Below are 18,145 nucleotides of genomic sequence, written 5' to 3' on the forward strand. Positions count from 1 at the left end.
GTGGACAGACACACACAGAGTGGACAGACACACACAGAGTGGACAGACACACACACAGTGGACAGACACACACACAGTGGACAGACACACACAGAGTGGACAGACACACACAGAGTGGACAGACACACAGAGAGGACACACACACACAGAGTGGACAGACACACACAGTGGACAGACACGTGAGGATACAGTCTTTGATGGAAGCCTGCTCGATCCTCTGTAGCTCCGCCTCCACCTGCTTGGAGTACTGCCGCAGGTCGACGCCCTGGAAACACACGTCATCACTTACATGTTCGTTTTCTCTTCTTTACAAATCGAGCCATGTTTGTGTTTTAATGAGCGAGACTTTCACAACACGTTGGAAATTTGAAACAAATTCTGAGGAAGTAAAGACATCTTAAATAAAAGTGTAAGAACTAAACGTCCTATTAACACGATGCTAGTTTGACATGTTGGGGACAAGTCTGGACATCAGGTCTGAGCTGAGAGTAAAGACTGAACACGTCTAAGAACCTGAACCTTCAGAATGAGACAACGTCCCTGAGAAGAGGACGAGTCGTCAAACAGTTTGAAATGTTTTACAGGACTGGTTTAATAACCAGAGAGGAACGAGGAGTCAGGACACAGGACGGAACCTGGAGACTCCTCAGATCTTCTCACCGTCTTGAGCGCCTCCTTCACCAGGTCGTCCTCCAGGTTGGCCTGGATGTGAACTGCAGGAGAGGAACAGAGACGGAGAAGAATCAGTCTCTCAGTGGATTATGAGCTTCAACTGGTGTCTTCCTTCCTTGTTTGAACCCCGATGTCCTGAAGACAGGACGAGATGAACTCACTGTCCACTTCGTCCAGGATGTACTCGTCCGTGGTGAGGTCCAGCTCGCCCAGGTTCAGGTTGGCCATGTCTCCGTCCGTCTTCTACAGGAAACACACAGAGACTCGTCAGTAAAGACTCTGTCCCTCAGGACCTGTGTGTCTCTTCAGGTCAGGGACTGAGTCCTGAGGACACAACATGGTGGACACCAGGTCAACACTGAGGACACAACATGTTTAACTTGTTAACGTCTGATCGATTGATAAAACTCGTTTCTCTCGTCTGATCGATCGACTATCGGCGGATCGACGCAACGCGGAAGTGGTCGAGCGCTGTGTTGTTGTGACAGGATGCTAACATTAGAAGCTAAGCTACATTAGCTTCATTAGAGCCCAGCAGCTGTGGATTCATCCTGGTTGATAGAACCCAGCGGGACCCGGACCCGGGACCCGGACCCGGATCCCCAGGGGGACAGCTGGGTCCCTGGGAGAAGACTCACCTCGTCCGGTACCTGGTCCAGAACCAGTTGAGAGGAGCTTCCTGTTGAGTTCAGCTCAGCTGCTGCTTCCTCCGCCATCATGATCACAGAGAACCAGTGTCCCCCCCACAGACTGTCCCCCCCCACAGACTGTCCCAAAGACCCTCGTCCCCGACTGAAGGCTGCAAATTACACGAGATATTAATCTAAAAAATATCAATTTAAACTCATGAACATTATGACTCCAACAGATATTTGACTTGTTATTTTTACGCTTTATTATTAATACATTTCTATTCGGGGAACTGTAATGTAATGTAATGGATCTCTGGTCGGACACATTACAGCGACGGACCCACTTCCGCTCGCACTGGGTCAAAGTGACGCGGGACCGGAAGCTCCTCCTCTTCGCACGGAACCTGCTTCAACATGGTGAGTGTGAGGATCCGGGACCCGGACCCGGGACAATCCAAGTGCATCCGCGGCTGTTCCAGCCTGTGGACGGCACGGCGGCCGCCCCGGCTCTTACCGCCGCGGCCCGGGGGGGGATGTGTGGAGTATCGGCGGCGGGGGGAGCATGGTTCGGACAGTTTGAGTCCGAGCCGCGGAGGGTCCGGAGGGTCCGGTTCATGGAGCCGAACCCCCGGGTCCATGGACCGGAGGGTCCGGCTCGCACCCCGGTCCGTCCCCGGGTGGCAGCGGGGTGCGAGCCGGTCTCTGCTCGGTGTGCTCCCGGTGTTAGAGAGCGCTTAACCCGGGTCAGCTGTGTGAGCTAGCGGTGGCTAAGCTAGCGGTGGCTAGCCGGCTAAGCTAGCCGGGGTTCAGTGAACGTTACACCGCTGTGGACACGTGGGGACCGGGTTCTCATCGTGCAGAGCTCCATGTCACCCCCCCCACCTTCAGTTAGAGTCCCGTCCCCCCCCCTCCAGCCCTCAGGTGCCCGTCGCCAGCTGATGACGTGCTCTCACCTGCACCCTTAGTGTAGAGATGGCTCCTCTCTGAGCTCTACAGGTTCTGTCTGTCTCATGGACTCTGTGCTCTTCTGTCCTCAGTCTCTCGTCATCCCCGAGAAGTTCCAGCACATCCTCCGTGTGCTCAACACCAACATCGATGGACGGAGGAAGATCGCCTTCGCCATCACGGCCATCAAGGTGAGATCCCTGAGGTGTCTCACGTCCCCAGGGACACCGGGACCAGGACAGTCCCTAGTCCCAGTGTCCCTGAGTGTCTTGTGTCCCTGGTTGTCCTGAGATCCTGATGAATCCCTTATCGAGTCCTGAAGGGATGGAAACAGTAAACGTCTCAGCAGCAGAATCCAGTACGGCTGAACTTGGTCCTTCAGATTTGGACACAACTTGTCTCCGTTTGTCTCCTGTGTCCCAGTCGAGTGTCTTGAAGCTCTGACGTTTATATTAAACTCTAAACTTAGACATATTCACAAAGTTTTTAAAAGTTGCCTCCACTCTGAACACTAGCGTCCCCTGAGCTGCTGTGTGTTGTCCCGACGTGAGGACACTCAACAGGAAGTTCTAATATGGTGAAGGTGTAAACGTGTCCACATAATGTGACCCCACACGTCGGTGATGATCCATCAGGGAAAGGTTTTATGAAAATGCTGTGTTTGTGTATTGAGATTGTGTAACCGGTGAACATTGTGTCCATTATGTGTAACAACAACACTCGTGTGTGTGTCTGTCCTCAGGGAGTTGGCCGACGTTACGCCCATGTCGTCCTGAGGAAGGCCGACATCGACCTGAGCAAGAGGGCGGGAGAACTCACTGAGGAGGAGGTGGGTCAGGTCTCAGAAGGTTTCACGTGGCGTTGACCTCTGACCTCCATGTCTTCATTCTGTGCCTGTTGAACGTGTCACTTCCTGTGAGCTCACCGTGCTTCCTGTGTTTCAGGTGGAGCGCGTGGTGACCATCATGCAGAATCCTCGCCAGTACAAAATCCCAGATTGGTTCCTCAACAGGCAGAAGGACGTCAAGGACGGGAAATACAGTCAGGTACACATCAGCTGGAATGGGCCGTGGCACAGGGGGTCAACCGGGTCGCCTGAGTCGGTGGTTTGATCCCCGGCTCCTCTGGTCCATGGTCTAAAGTCTCCGAACCTGACGTTAGAAGCTCGGTCAGAGCTGGTTCTGTCTCCGTGAAGTCAAATGTTAGAGGACATTGTCCCTCAGGTTAATTCAGTGAATCAGCAGAAGTCGTGTTTGATTGTAAACACTCGACTGCTCCGGAGGTTTCTGCAGAAAGTTGAATTCTAACAAACCGTCGAGTGACCGGTTGAGCCTCTTGTCAGATTGTGATCAAGCCTCCGATCTGCTGGAGATCAGGTTTTAGAGACGAGTCGTCACGAAGGAACTGAGTTCACACATCACCTCCAGAGAAACCGGTTTAAATCCAGGTTCAATAAACTATGAAGCATTTTCCTCATAAAAGAAACGATGGATCCTGTGACGCTGAAACTCAGAATGTTCAAACCACAGATGAGAAACTGTTCGTGTCAGGATGGATTTATAGGAACTTTGTCTCTTTGGTTGGCGGCTTTGTTCATTTCCTCTTGTCTCCTGGTTTCAGGTTCTCGCCAACGGTCTGGACAACAAGCTGAGAGAAGATCTGGAGAGGCTGAAGAAGATCCGGGCTCACCGCGGCCTGAGGCACTTCTGGGGGTAAGAGATCCCATCTGGTGCTCACTCTCTAACGAGCCTGTTTCTACACTTCTGTTCCATTGAATGTTAACGTGACAGAGACGATCGAGTTTGTTCAAATCACAGAATCATGAAATCCTCAGATGGTTGTCTGTGCCTTTTGAAAGAGTTTGACTTCTCAGTAACTGACGAGAGTAAAATCACTGAACTAAATTTGTTCTCTTTTCTCTTTCAGTCTGCGTGTGCGTGGTCAGCACACCAAGACCACCGGGCGCCGTGGTCGCACGGTCGGTGTGTCCAAGAAGAAGTAGAGTCGCCTGCTTCCTTCTGTTTGAATAATAAAAAGCCACAGTTCACAGAAAGTGTCCCGACTCGTGTTTGTTCAGATCATCACAAAACGTTTCAGATTCAAAACTCATCACTGTTGTTTTCAACCGGAGTTCAGAGAAAATACATCCTCTGTTACTAAGCAACCAACTGCAGAGGAGACATCTACTTCCTGTTTACATCACATGACATGTTTTCGTTGGTTGATTTGGTTAAAAATGTGTAATTGTTATTTCATTAGATAATCTCTGGCTTCAGGAAACTGGAAACTATCCAAGTAAATTAACTATAACATTAGGTATCGTACTTTAAACTTAAATATTTACCTATTCAGACTGTTTACAAGAAAAGTAAAACTTCTGTAGAAAGGGAGAAGCTTTTATAGAATTTTAAGAAGCTGATGCAGTTTATAAATTCAACATTTGATCATTAAGTTGTTGATAAACATCTGATATGAACAATAGTTTAATTTCTTAACATTTAAATAAGTGTAACGTCATGTTAGACTTTAGAATTCGTTTCAGCTTCAAACTGCAGCTGCTGTTTTCTGACGGTTCAAGAAGCATCAGTCCGATCTCGTTATGTTGCATCAATCATTTTATTCTTAGTACAAACGTTTAGAATCATCTCAACGTATTAAAGTCAAACAACAAAGGGCCCTTGTGGTTAAAGTTCATGTCGCTCTAACCTCTATATGCATATTACCTCATCCTCAACTGAACAGTAACGAAAGGGCAATTAATATCAGTACTCTAAATTATATTTGCAATCTATGGAATCCACAGAAAACAATCAATATTCAAAGCAAAAAATGGCTCCAGTATTAAACAAGCTGGGATTTATATCAAAGTTACCACTGATGTTGAATCAGCCACATTTACACCAAACCTCTGATCATTAAATCAGTTTATTGTTTTGCTGACAGAATTTAGTGATCAAAACAGCGTTAACGAGAAAAAGGTCACAATATACAAATATTCCATAAAAACAGGTACGGTGGGGAAATGACTGCAGGAAGTATAAAGTGCGTAAAGACAGAGGAGGCGTCGGGTGGATGAACCTTGAGAAGGTTTATGGCTTTTTAACAGGAAACAGCTACATCTTAATATCAGAGCTCAATAAAGCGGCAGCAGAGTTAAACATGGAATATATCATCACCTGTTCAAAGGGACAACAGAGGGTTGGGGCCAAATTCAAGAAAAGAAAAGTGAAAGCCGCAATATGAGAAGACGTCAGGAGTCATTTCAGAAATATTACGACTTTCTTCTCGTAATATTATTTTTTGTTGTGTCTCATACTAAAAAGATGATAGATTAACTTCCTGTTGATAAATACCTGAGGACTGATCTTTAAATAAAAACCATCGCTCGGTGATCAACAGTCCGATCAGAGAGCGATGATCTGAACCTGAGCTACGAAACGAGCTCATGAAACCAAACATCGTCATGACAACCTGAACCACACAGCTGCGACTTGGCTGATTGAAGAAACATGGTGAGAGCCACAGACTGTGAATGAAGATGGACGACGCCGTGACATCAGAGCGTCTGCGTCTGTTTCATCAGGATCAAAGGAAAAAATCAAAGAGGACGTTAAATAAATGTTTGTAAAGATGTTTCTATCGTTTCAGTTATTTTCTCTCTGATGTTTGTTCACGTTTCTGATCAGTTTGGTTTGAATCTGTTTATGTTTTATTTAATGAGACACCATGATTGACAGCTGAGACTGACTCATGATTGGCCCAGAGTGTGTGGGCGGGGCCTCGATCACTCTTCTTTCTGGCTTCACTTCAGGATATTGAGATTTGTTCATCTTGATATTTGGACCCAGGAGCTTTCATGTGTCAGAAGAGAACTCATTACACTGAATCACTGAATGAGTTCTCTCTCTTTAATAGAAAAGGTTTTTCAATAATAAACATTTTCAATGATTTTCCAATCACCTGTGATTTGTGGATCTTGATGAAAACAACCACACATCTTCAGTGGACTGATCTTTATGAGTGTGAGTGAATTGGTGAAGATCCAAATACAAATCAGGATCTAGAGAAGTGAATGTGGAGCGAGGATCTGATTCACAGTCTGAGGATAAAACAACGTTCCAGAGTCGAGTTAAAATCAAACTTTGGTTCAAACTGTTTAAATCTGATCAAACTTAACGTTAACGACAAAGAGCTTCAGTCATTTCAACCACACAGATTGATTCAGAACTTAACATATTTCTTCTTTTTATTATGATTATTAAAATGTTTATAACCAGTTCTCTGAAAATCTCTTGAGCTCGATCTTCAGAAACAACTTCTCAAATTCATGTTTCCTTTTCTTCTACATCAGCAAATAGTTTTTTATGTGTAATCCTGACAGAAAATAAAAGTTTTTGCTTAAGTTGTTGTGAAATCTGCGTTAAGACAAATAAATAGTTCTAAGAAGTTGAAGTCAAACTGAAGCTTGTTTGGCACCGTTTACATTTGCGCATTTGTTAATTATTTTTAACTAATAAGATAAAAACAAGAATTTCACATCCAACGTTGAGTGATGTTGAGTCGTTAGATTTTCTTTCAATCTTGAGATTTAGTTTAACAGATTAAATCATATAAGAGTTTAGGATGGAAACCGAACGGGCGCCAGAGACCTGGGGCCGCCAGCGTCCGACCTTCCGTCTGCAGACAGAAGACGTGTGGGGGGGGGGGTGAGCAGCAGCGTCCTCAGCCCTCTCTCTGAGGGGGCGGAGTCTTCTGCTGGGCGGGCGGCGCCGGCTGCTGCTCCTGGGTCGGGGCGTAGTAAAGCTCCAGCGGCTTCCGGACCTTCCAGAACTTCTCGTTGACCAACTCCAGAGTCAGAGATCCGTTCAGCGTCTGAAGAGGAGGAAGAGTTTTAACCTTTGACCTCTTCAGTCATGTGATGGGACAATATGAGCAGAACGTCCCTCTCTTCCAGTGATGTCATTTCCTGGAGAATCTTCTGATGCTTCCTGTCCCTAAAATCTGTCCTAACTTGAGCTTAAAGTTTATTTAAATCAATAAATCTGAAGAAATGATAAATGGCCTGAAAATGTGTTAAAAATTTAACAAATACAAAAAATCTGTTTCTCATTAGTAAACAAATAAAACACCCTAACTTATAACTCATTTGGATTATGGACATTCTGATTGGTTGTTGTGTTCGACCTCCTGATTGGTCGTTGTCGTGGTTACTCACAGACAGCTGCCCCCCTCGGGTCATGATGTAGATGGTGTACTGCTTCTCACTGACGCTGCCCAGACTCGACCCGGCGCCGCCCGCCGCTCCTCCACCGTCTCCTCCTCCCTCTGCTGCTCCCTCCTCTCCCCCTCCTCCCTCCTCCCTCCCTCCCTCCTCCCTGGTGGTGAGTCCGTCCTCCAGAGCGATGCGCAGAGCCAGGTACTTGGACAGGTGGTCGACTGTGGCGTTCGCTGTCGTCTTCACGAATCTGCAGCAGAAGAAGATCCAATCAGAGACAAGGACAGATGGTACACACACACACACACACCACACACACACACACACACACACACACACACACACACACACACACCACACACACACACACACACACACACACACACACCTGGTCTGGTTGTAGTCCTGGGCGTGGACCAGCTGTGGGTGTGGTCTGAACACCAGCTCGATCTCCGAGGCCCCTCCCTCTTGAAGGCGTCTCACAGGAGGGGCGGGGCTCCCGCTGTCGGCCTCGGCGCCCGAGCCGTCCTCCGACCCCCGCGGCCTCTTGCGGCTTGGCCCCGCCTCCGAGGGCGTCTGACCGCATTGGTGGGGGGGGTGTGAGGGGGCGGAGTCGTGGGACAGGTGGGAGCGGGCGTCCCCGTTGTCCTCCCCCCCGCTGAAGGTGGTGTTGTCACTTTCCTGCGTCGGCTTCTTCACCCGGTGGTTCCTGCAGAGCGGCGCAAAGTCAGCGAGGTTTCAACAAAACACACAACGCTCTTTAGAATCATCACAACACACAAAACATCACAACAAGCTAAACAACATTTAGCTGATTGTTAAAATGATAACAATCCGCCGATATGACTTTATCATCTCATTTGACTGAATAAACAAAGCAGGTGGTGCTGCTGCTTCCTGCTGCTCAGCCAATGAGAATGAGATCCTCACGTCACATGACCTTCAGGCGACAGCTTCCTCTCTGAAACGTGTCTGTGGCGCTCAGAAGATTAATCTGTTGTTTCATTTAGAGTTTGTTAAGCTGGACTCTAGAGTCTGAAAATGAAAGTCTCTGATGATTTGTGATTGTGATAACAGATGAAAGTGAACAGCTGGTCCACGCCCCCCCGCTGGCTCTCCACCACGCGACTGATTCTTTTTTTTACGTTAATGAAGAAGCAGAAGAAGTTTGTTCATATGTCACACGTAGGGTTGCAAAATTCCGGGAATATTCAAACTTGGAAACTGTCCTTGGGAATATACGTGAATATACGGGAATTAACGGGAATAAACTGGAAATGTTGTGGGTCATTTATACTAACTGTATTTACCTTGTCATATACAGACATAAATATAAACATTTTGTTGTGTCATAGGCTGATTTGAGCCCTGAGGAAACTTTGGGCACTTGACTATATGCTTCTGCATCGTTGTGTCATTCTAAACATAGGTCTTTGCACAGTATTTGCAAATGTACACAGCCTTTCCTTCTACATTGGATGAGGTGAAATGTCTCCACACATGAGAGAGTGCACGTGGCATTGTTCTGTAGAATAAGATGAGAAAAAAGATTGTAAAAAACACTAATGCAATGCCAGAGATATAAATAGTTAGACAAACAATTGGAATCGTCTGTAAACATATTTTACAATTGATGGATAAATGAATGGAAATAGTCTAGATGAACAGATGAACAATCCTCAATCAGCATGCTAATATATTTCCCCAGTAATATCATGGAAACTTACCTGACTAGTCCTGCACTCTACAGCAGGCCTCAGTAGCCCTGCTGTAGAGTGAAGCATGCTGGGAGTTATCTGTGCATGTGATGGAAGAATGACCAGTGGAGGGTTGAAACTCAACGTTCCATACATCTTTAAAATAGGGTTTTGAATGATGTTTTTATTGCTCAGCGTTTAATTTGCCTATTTTTTTTTTTTTTTCAAAATTCCCCAAATTCCTGAGCCTAACTTCCCATGGAAAGTTTCCGGAAAGTTTCCGGAAATTTACCGGAAACTTTCCGCCCCTTTGCAACCCTAATCACACGTCAGCTGATGATTCTGTTCTTCTTTGTTAAATCACTTCATGCTCCGACTCCGCTTGTTATTTCAAACCTTTGAACTCAACTTCAACCTAAATTTAAACCTCTTCTGTGCACAGATTGTCATAGTTTATTATTTATTTATTATTATTGTGATGTTTTAATGTCATATATTTATATTTTGTTAGATTGCACAGATGAGTATAATGTGGCGTCTTTATGACTTTCTATATCTGCACTTGTATTCTGTGAAGCACGTTGGAACTTTGGTGTTGAAAGGCATTCTATAAATAGAGTTTGTTATGATTCTGAAGTGGTTTCTGTTTGTTTGATCACGTGAACGGAGGAACCTCCCACAGCTGATCCTCTGACGGCCCCCCCCCTCGGACCTGTAGCGTGCCTGCTGGCGGAGCCCCTCCTCGATGCTGGAGCTCAGCGCCTCCTGGTTGTGCAGCCGGTTGAGGCGGTCCAGGACCCGGCGCTGGTGGGCCTCGTACTCCTCGCGGCTCGGGTAGATCTTAGAGATCAAAGCATCGAAGTTTGAGTCTCGCCGCAGCGAGCGTCTGGAAACCAGCTTCTTCCTGCAGGTCGGACACTCCTTGTTCCTGAGGAGGGAGGAGCTATGAGAATCTACCTGAACAATGCAACAACACACAGATACTCGTACGGGTAGGTGAATATTGTCGTGTATACTTGTGTATTATCATCTGTTCAGGTCACAGTGAACTTGGTTACACATGTGATCTTTAGTCCAAGAAAAGTTAACGGGTCACGTTGACCATAGACATATATAAAGACTAGATGTCTCGTCTGCGTTGCCGGCCAACGGAGCCGGACGTCACCACATGGCGGCCATCTTGCTAGGGGGCAGCTGGCTCCCCCATAACATTGTGTTGGTAGTGATAAATAACCATAACTTGCTCAATTTTCAACCGATTTTGAAACAGTCTGGTTTGTTATAAACGTCAGAGATGTAGTTATGACACTGCATAAATTATTAATTTTTTTTAGAAAATAACATAATTATTCATAAGTATGCAGTGTCATATCTACATCTCTGTCGTTTATAACAAACCAGACCGTTTCAAAATCGGTGGAAAATTGAGTAAGTTATGGTTATTTACCAACACAATGTTATGGGTGAGAGAGCTGCCCTGTAGCAAGATGGCCGCCATGTGGTGACGTCCGGCTCCATCGAACGAGACATCTAGTCTTTATATATGTCTATGACGTTGACCCAGAACTGAGGAGGACTTCCTGTTAGTGAGGAGGACTTCCTGTTAGTGAGGAGGACTTCCTGTTAGTGAGGAGGACTTCCTGTTAGTGAGGAGGACTTCCTGTTACTGAGGAGGACTTCCTGTTAGTGAGGAGGACTTCCTGTTAGTGAGGAGGACTTCCTGTTAGTGAGGAGGACTTCCTGTTAGTGAGGAGGACTTCCTGTTAGTGAGGAGGACTTCCTGTTAGTGAGGAGGACTTCCTGTTAGTGAGGAGGACTTCCTGTTAGTGAGGAGGACTTCCTGTTAGTGAGGAGGACTTCCTGTTAGTGAGGAGGACTTCCTGTTAGTGTCCAAGGTTTCAGTTATTTCAGTTTTGTGTGATGTATCAGAAGAGACTGACAGGAGGAGTTATGGAAGTGTTGACTCATGAATCATGCACTACACTATGAATGATTTGGGACAAGACGCCGGGACACGAGGACGGACGAGCGTCTCACCCGGAGCGCAGCGCCGTGACGATGCAGTCGGAGCAGAAGCGGTGCAGACACTCCTTGGTGGTCATGGTGTTCTTCAGCATGTCCAGACAGATGGGACACATGAGCTCGCTGTGCAGAGAGCGGGGGGACACGGCCACCTCCGTGCCGTCCATGATCGCCTCCTGGACACACACACAGACAGACAGACACACTTCTTCTATGAGGACGCAGTGGAATGAGACCGGGATCAAACCGCCGACATCAGGACTGCTCAGACCACTCTGTATTCTTTGTTATTAATAATTTGGTATCATATGTTGCTCCCAGTAGGACCAGTAGGTGTGTGTGTCCCATGAGGACGGGTGTGTGTGTGTCCCATGAGGACGTGTGTGTGTGTGTCCCATGAGGACGTGTGTGTACCTGTGGACTCCGGTGCAGCTCGTACAGACTCAGCTCCCAGCTCTTACTGGGAGGCGGCAGGTGGACGGGAGCGGCCATCACCTCCTGCTGGGGGACAAGAGGACAAACTGAGACTCCTCCTCCTGCTGGGGGACAAGAGGACAAACTGAGACTCCTCCTCCTGCTGGGGGACAAGAGGACAAACTGAGACTCCTCCTCCTGCTGGGGGACAAGAGGACAAACTGAGACTCCTCCTCCTGCTGGGGGACAAGAGGACAAACTGAGACTCCTCCTCCTGCTGGGGGACAAGAGGACAAACTAAGACTCCTCCTCCTGATGGGAGACAAGAGGACAAACTGAGACTCCTCCTCCTGATGGGGGACAAGAGGACAAACTGAGACTCCTCCTCCCGCTGGGAGACAAGAGGACAAACTGAGACTCCTCCTCCTGCTCCTGCTGGGAGACAAGAGGACAAACTGAGACTCCTCCTCCTGATGGGGGACAAGAGGACAAACTAGAACTCCTCCTCCTGATGGGGGACAAGAGGACAAACTGAGACTCCTCCTCCCGCTGGGAGACAAGAGGACAAACGGAGACTCCTCCTCCCGCTGGGAGACAAGAGGACAAACGGAGACTCCTCCTCCCGCTGGGGGACAAGAGGACAAACTGAGACTCCTCCTCCCGCTGGGGGACAAGAGGACAAACGGAGACTCCTCCTCCTCCTCCTGGTTCCTTCACTCTGTCTCTGTCTCTCTCTCTTTCTGCTGGTTTGTCCCTTCAGTCTCCAGCAGTGAGGACATGTGTCCACCTGAGGTTTGTCCTCAGCATCCAACACAGACAGATGGGGACCAATGTGGAGCAGCTGGTGGAGGACAACACCCGGAGCTGTGTGTGTGTTGGTCTGTGTGTGTGTTGGTCTGTGTGTGTGTGTGTCAGTCTGTGTGTGTGTGTCAGTCTGTGTGTGTGTGTCAGTCTGTGTGTGTGTTGGTCTGTGTGTGTGTGTCAGTCTGTGTGTGTGTGTCAGTCTGTGTGTGTGTTGGTCTGTGTGTGTGTGTCAGTCTGTGTGTGTGTTGGTCTGTGTGTGTGTTGGTCTGTGTGTGTGTAGGTCTGTGTGTGTGTGTCGGTCAGTGTGTGTGTGTCAGTCTGTGTGTGTGTTGGTCTGTGTGTGTCGGTGACTGTGTGTGTAGGTCTGTGTGTGTGTGTCGGTCAGTGTGTGTGTTGGTCTGTGTGTGTGTGTCAGTCTGTGTGTGTGTGTCAGTCTGTGTGTGTGTGTCAGTCTGTGTGTGTGTTGGTCTGTGTGTGTCGGTGACTGTGTGTGTAGGTCTGTGTGTGTGTGTCGGTCAGTGTGTGTGTTGGTCTGTGTGTGTGTGTCAGTCTGTGTGTGTGTGTCGGTCAGTGTGTGTGTCGGTGACTGTGTGTCGGTGACTGTGTGTGTCGGTCAGTGTGTGTGTAGGTCTGTGTGTGTCGGTGACTGTGTGTCGGTGACTGTGTGTGTGTTGTTCTGTGTGTGTAGGTCTGTGTGTGTCGGTGACTGTGTGTGTCGGTCAGTGTGTGTGTTGTTCTGTGTGTGTAGGTCTGTGTGTGTCGGTGACTGTGTGTGTCGGTCAGTGTGTGTGTGTGTTGTTCTGTGTGTGTTGTTCTGTGTGTGTCGGTCACTGTGTGTCGGTGACTGTGTGTGTCAGTCAGTGTGTGTCTGTGTGTGTCTGTGTGTGTCGGTCACTTCCTGTGAAGCTCCTCCACAGTAAAGGTCCCGTGAGGACCGGGACAGGGACTCACCTGCCGGGGGGGGGGGGCGGACAGCTGACCGGAGGAGACGCGACCTCCTCCCGCTACACGGACACACAACAACCGCCTGCAAACTCCGCAATAAATCAACACAACTGCACACAGCGGGTGCTGCCGGCCGCCAGGGGGCGTCCCCGTTCACCTTCAGTCTCACTTTGAGGACAAAAACACGACAAGAGGACAACAGCGCGTCATCTGAGCAGCTAGCTACCGTTAGCCTTCTTCTTCTTCTGCTCACCGGAAGTAAACACTCCTGCCCTCCCGCTGCTCAGCAGCCACAGCGCCCTGAGCGGCCGACCAGAGTACTGCAACAGAAAATACACATGCACACTTTTGTATGTATTTAATTTGATTTTACATTTAATCAACCGACGAAAACATCAGTATTCCATGTTTCAGTCATAAAGCATAAACCCATCCTCCTCCATGTGCGCAGATGGGACGTGAAGGAAATCGTCTTTACATACAGTCACTTTTATTTCATCAGGGTTTTGGGAAACTTTACCCTCTTTGCCGATTTCGATTTTAAACTTTCAGTGGACTAGTTGTTGTACGTTGTTTTTTGTGTTTGGATTTTAGATACTTTGAAAACTCGAACCCGATCATGGGAATGTAGAGTAACGCCTCCTGAACTAGCATCTATAAATAATCAGAGAATAAAAGATGTAATTATTACATTGGTTCCCTCCTGCTGATTCACCAGTGTTTTATAATTGTTGGTTTGGGTCCTTTGTGTTGAAAGGTGGAGCCCAGGTGAACTCACCTCAGTGCCTCACCTCCGTTATTCTACAAACCCTCTAGTCCTTATGTGATGCTGAGGTTCCACTTAGTGCTGCTGTTGATGTGTCCTTGTCTCTGTGGCTTCAGGGAGTGTCTCATACTTGGAATCTGCTAATTGCACTAATTGTCTTTTCTTTTGAAGTCCCAGTTGTGTCGGTGGCACCACGCCTCCCACCAGACGATGCTCCTTTCACCAGCTCAGAGGAATGTGCTGCAGTTTATACACAATGACAGATGATCACAGTGTCCGCGCTTCGAGTTGCTTGAGTTTCTACCTAAAGATATTGAACAATTTGATCCAGACAACTGTGATAACATTGATAATTACTTTAGAGAACTAGATCTCAGCTTAAGTGATGTGCCAAATGCAACAGAAAGAGAGAAGGTTAGACTTAGATCTACAGCTGTTCACAAGTTTATTCAGCTCTGTCGAGCACTAGTCGAGGAATTCTCTTCTACTCCTGATGTGATAACAGCCATAGTTACAGCCTCCCAAATTAAACATTCACGTCGTGAAAATCCCAAGGATTATTTCAGACGCTTGAGGCATGTTTCTTTTCAGGGAAAGAACACACCAGGCCTAGAAGAAAATCCCAACTTCAAGACCATTTTCTTACGTAACTTACATCCATGTATACGCACACACGTTGTACTGATGACACAGGAAGGAAAACCTTCAATGCAGCAGATCAGGAAGATGTCACAGGTGGCTTGGGAAACTGTTGTCTCTGTCTCAGCAGCAGTTGGTGCAACCGAGCCTGTCAGAACAAACACCAAGGTGTCAAATTTATCCGCAGCCTCAAAACGCCCCCCTCACAACAAAAGAAGGGGGGGTGACAGCAGGCAGCGTGGGGACACAGAACGCAGGCGCCATGTCCACCAACTTCCCAGAGATCAGCATTCCCACAGTAGAAGCTGCAGGAAGCCGAACTCTGACATTCAGGCCCGACAAATGACCACTACTCAGAAGATGACGACAGCATCTCTGAGCACAGGTCAAAATATGGTTATGACTGTTCTGCAATAATGGTTATGAGTGATACCATAAGATGATGTGCCTTCAGGCAATCGATAAATTTGGTTATCAAAAATAAAATATAAAACTTTAATATTTAAAATATTAATATGAAATCATAACTTTAGTTTGTCAAAGTTCTCTTCACAGAAGGGAAAAGATAGACAATTTATTGATTAAGATCAGTCTCATTTAGATCTAGTTCAATTAGAAATCTCAATATTTACTATTAAGGATTATATAATGAACAGTGAAGGTTTATAGAGTTCTTGAAAGTATAGAGGTTGGCAAAATTCACTTAAGCAACATTAATGAAATAACATTTGTGAAAGAAAAACATTTATTATGAACATAACGTATTATAGCACAAATTACTAAACAAAACGTACTTACTAACAAAGATGTGTATGCGAGTGTGTGTGTGTGTGTGTGTGTGTGTGTGTGTGTGTGTGTGTGTGTGTGTGAATGGGGGGCTCTCAAAATGGTGGTTAACAGAGAAAGTCACACCTTCCTGTCTGCTTTTAATATGGCCCCTAAGAGAGCAGCCCCCCTCCCTTTCTTCAAAAGTGGTTTTACAACTTTTAGCGGGGGTCTGAGCTGATGAGTTGAGGAGATATGCATGTCTGTGTGGATGTTAAAGGGGACATATTATGAAAATTCTACTTTTGTAGTGCTTCTACACGTTAATTTGGGTATCTGGCATGTCTGCCGTCCAAAAAACTCTGGAAAAAAACAACTCCAGCGATTTGTTGTGGTTCCTCTCTGTCAGAAACGTTACGCTAGAGTGCGTCCAATGGGATTATGGGCTTTTCCGACATCATAGTAGCCCCATACCCATGTAGTACACTCCCCCATAGATCTATGCACTCCCCCACCACCACTCGACCCACCAATAGATGGAACCAGGGGTGGACTGGCCATCGGGCATACCGGGCATAATCCCGGTGGGCCGTTGACCCAATGTGGGCCGGTCTGGTCCGCTATGTTGTTGTTTTGTTTTTTTTCTCTTCTTCCTCTCTAAATTCCCTCCAATTGGGCCGGCCAATTGGCTACAGAGGGCTAGCAGTGTGTTGCCAGCATCGACACATATTATTGGTCTATTGTTTGTCATTGTCAATCAATCATGGGCTGACAGGCTCAGAGAGCCCTGACAGTGCTGTCAATCACAACACAAACCAGGGTGGGGCGGGACCTCATTGCATTGGCGGTGGGAGTCGCGGGACGGGCTGCTGCTGAGACAGAAACTTAAAATGGATAATAAGAGTAAAAAACGCATCGGGGAAAAAAAGCAGAAGTCTCTGGAGGTGGAGGCTGCTAAATGTGCCAAACTGACGGACCTATGTGGTGCCGGGTTCACCAGCCCAGCAGCAGCAGGTGCGCCGGGAGACGAGCGAGGAGGACTCGACAATGATGAGCGAGTGGAGGCAGACATGTGAGCGCGCATTTTCAATTTTCAATACATTCTCCAAACTGGCTCGTTACTTGAGCAGCGGAGGTTGGAGTCGCACGCCTCTACCGACGGCGCACCCCCCTCTCTCTCTCTCTCTCTCTCTCTCTCTCTCTCTCTCTCTCTCTCTCTCTCTCTCTCTCTCTCTCTCTCTCACTCGCTGCCCCCTCCCTCCTGAGATGTGCAGGTCCCGGTGGCGTGTTTGCCATCGGGGGGGGGGGGCGAGAGGTTGGTCTATCCCTCCGCAGGTTCACCTTCAGAAATCTTGTTACGACTTTTACTTCCTCTAGAATAGAGATAGTGTCTTATTTTGTGTGCCTATAGTATAGTGGTTATACTGTGGTTTATTAATGTTCTTGGGCAGACACAAGAGGCACTTGTTTATAGTTAAATAGAAGTTCAGATGCACTGGTCCATTACTATTTGAACCTCAGCATCTAGGGTTCAAAATTGGTAAAATTATACATTATATGCATATTGTTGTTGTAATTTTTCAGTCAGTTGAGATAAATCTTCAGGAGAAACATTTTGGGTTGTTTTGTGTCTGTATAGACCTACTATAAAAAGCAATTTGCATTTTTAATTTTAGTTCTTGTACTTTTGATACTTAAGTACATTTCAACACCAGATACTTTAAATACTTAAGTACTTTTAATATGAGCTACTTTAAATTGACGTAACCTATGTCTTCTAAATGTCTTAATGGCAGATGTGCTCGGCTAATTATGTGGGCCGGTCTGAGCCAAAAAATGCCCGGGCCGTTTTGTTCTCCCAGTCCAGCCCTGGATGGAACCACCATAGATTTAAGAACCACCCACTTTATTGACGGTCCATCGTGTGCGCCGCCATTGCATTCTTGCGAGCCTTGGAAACACTTGGATAAGCTAACTAGCAGCATGAAACGAATTCGACCACCGAGATGCTCAGTGATCGGCTGCACAAATCCGCACAAAGCTCTTCATGTGAGTCCAGCTTCAGAAGACACAAGATTGAGATGGATTGAGTTCATATATGATAGCAACGTTCCTGCAAGAGTTCTATCAGTGTGCTCTAACCACCTTGAACCGGACTGTTTTATCAACCTGGTGTTGGGGAAGAGGCCCCAGTGATCTGAGTTTTCAACAATGAGTCATAAAGCTTGAGACTAGCCAAGGTTCCAGTCGCTAAAGGAGACGACTAACACTCTCTTTGTCCTCAGATGCTCAGGTCGTATCCAGACCCTCCAGGGGCCTAAACACACAACTCAGTATCTAAGGAGGCGATTAGACGTTTGTTTAATTCAATTTATCTGATTTGATTTGATTTCTCAGTCGAAGTTTTATTTTGAAAAGACTTTTTGCTGTTTTTTATTTATTGTGACTCCACGAATACTGAATGTCTGTTTTATCATAGGCACACAGAAAACTGTGTCGGGGTTGGGACCTCATCTGTGGCCTTCAAAGCATCACAGCCATTCCTAACATCGACCCCGATGAAGAGGCCTGGTAAGAGAGCTCGCTTGGAGGAGGAAGAGGACAACCCAAGTTCTTCAAGTTTGGACTT

The 18,145-nt window shown here is 47.0% G+C and overlaps 3 protein-coding genes across 3 annotated transcripts in view; 1 reads left to right on the top strand and 2 right to left on the bottom strand.

Moving 5' to 3' along the window:
• Positions 1-1,393, bottom strand: part of vps52 (VPS52 subunit of GARP complex) — an 8,817-nt gene extending 7,424 nt beyond the window's left edge. Inside the window, exons 1-4 of the mRNA XM_061092292.1 lie at positions 1,311-1,393; positions 834-915; positions 661-713; positions 190-265 (exon numbers count right to left, since the gene is read on the bottom strand). Coding sequence (XP_060948275.1) covers positions 190-265; positions 661-713; positions 834-915; positions 1,311-1,391 — 292 coding nt within the window. The 5' untranslated portion in view covers positions 1,392-1,393. The remainder of the gene's footprint in view (positions 1-189; positions 266-660; positions 714-833; positions 916-1,310) is intronic.
• Positions 1,394-1,657: 264 nt separating this feature from the next.
• rps18 (ribosomal protein S18) lies at positions 1,658-4,302 on the top strand. The gene is made up of 6 exons (XM_061092397.1): positions 1,658-1,721; positions 2,342-2,440; positions 2,992-3,078; positions 3,194-3,295; positions 3,870-3,961; positions 4,176-4,302. The coding sequence occupies exons 1-6, from the start codon at positions 1,719-1,721 to the stop codon at positions 4,249-4,251; spliced, it is 459 nt and encodes a 152-aa protein (XP_060948380.1). The 5' UTR covers positions 1,658-1,718; the 3' UTR covers positions 4,252-4,302.
• A 2,644-nt stretch (positions 4,303-6,946) lies between these two features.
• LOC133025629 (E3 ubiquitin-protein ligase RING2-A-like) lies at positions 6,947-11,871 on the bottom strand. The gene is made up of 6 exons (XM_061092342.1): positions 11,598-11,871; positions 11,199-11,359; positions 9,874-10,089; positions 7,853-8,173; positions 7,465-7,714; positions 6,947-7,121 (listed from the first exon to the last, which is right to left on the bottom strand). Exons 1-6 carry the CDS (start codon positions 11,673-11,675, stop codon positions 6,972-6,974), a joined length of 1,176 nt encoding a protein of 391 aa, XP_060948325.1. The 5' UTR covers positions 11,676-11,871; the 3' UTR covers positions 6,947-6,971.
• Positions 11,872-18,145: the final 6,274 nt, after the last annotated feature.

This window comes from Limanda limanda, chromosome 19 (assembly GCF_963576545.1).
Source record: "Limanda limanda chromosome 19, fLimLim1.1, whole genome shotgun sequence".
NCBI lineage: Eukaryota > Metazoa > Chordata > Actinopteri > Pleuronectiformes > Pleuronectidae > Limanda > Limanda limanda.

Bases quoted from the DNA above. Each gene is read 5' to 3' on its own strand.
- rps18 (XM_061092397.1), top strand. The intron at 3,079-3,193 runs GTGGGTCAGGTC...CCTGTGTTTCAG, and splicing joins GAGAACTCACTGAGGAGGAG to GTGGAGCGCGTGGTGACCAT. The intron at 3,962-4,175 runs GTAAGAGATCCC...TTTCTCTTTCAG, and splicing joins GGCCTGAGGCACTTCTGGGG to TCTGCGTGTGCGTGGTCAGC.
- LOC133025629 (XM_061092342.1), bottom strand. From the start codon at position 11,675: ATGGCCGCTCCCGTCCACCTGCCGCCTCCCAGTAAGAGCTGGGAGCTG. The intron at 10,090-11,198 runs GTGAGACGCTCG...CTCCCTCCTCAG, and splicing joins GTCACGGCGCTGCGCTCCGG to GAACAAGGAGTGTCCGACCT. The intron at 8,174-9,873 runs GTCCGAGGGGGG...GCCGCTCTGCAG, and splicing joins CGCCAGCAGGCACGCTACAG to GAACCACCGGGTGAAGAAGC.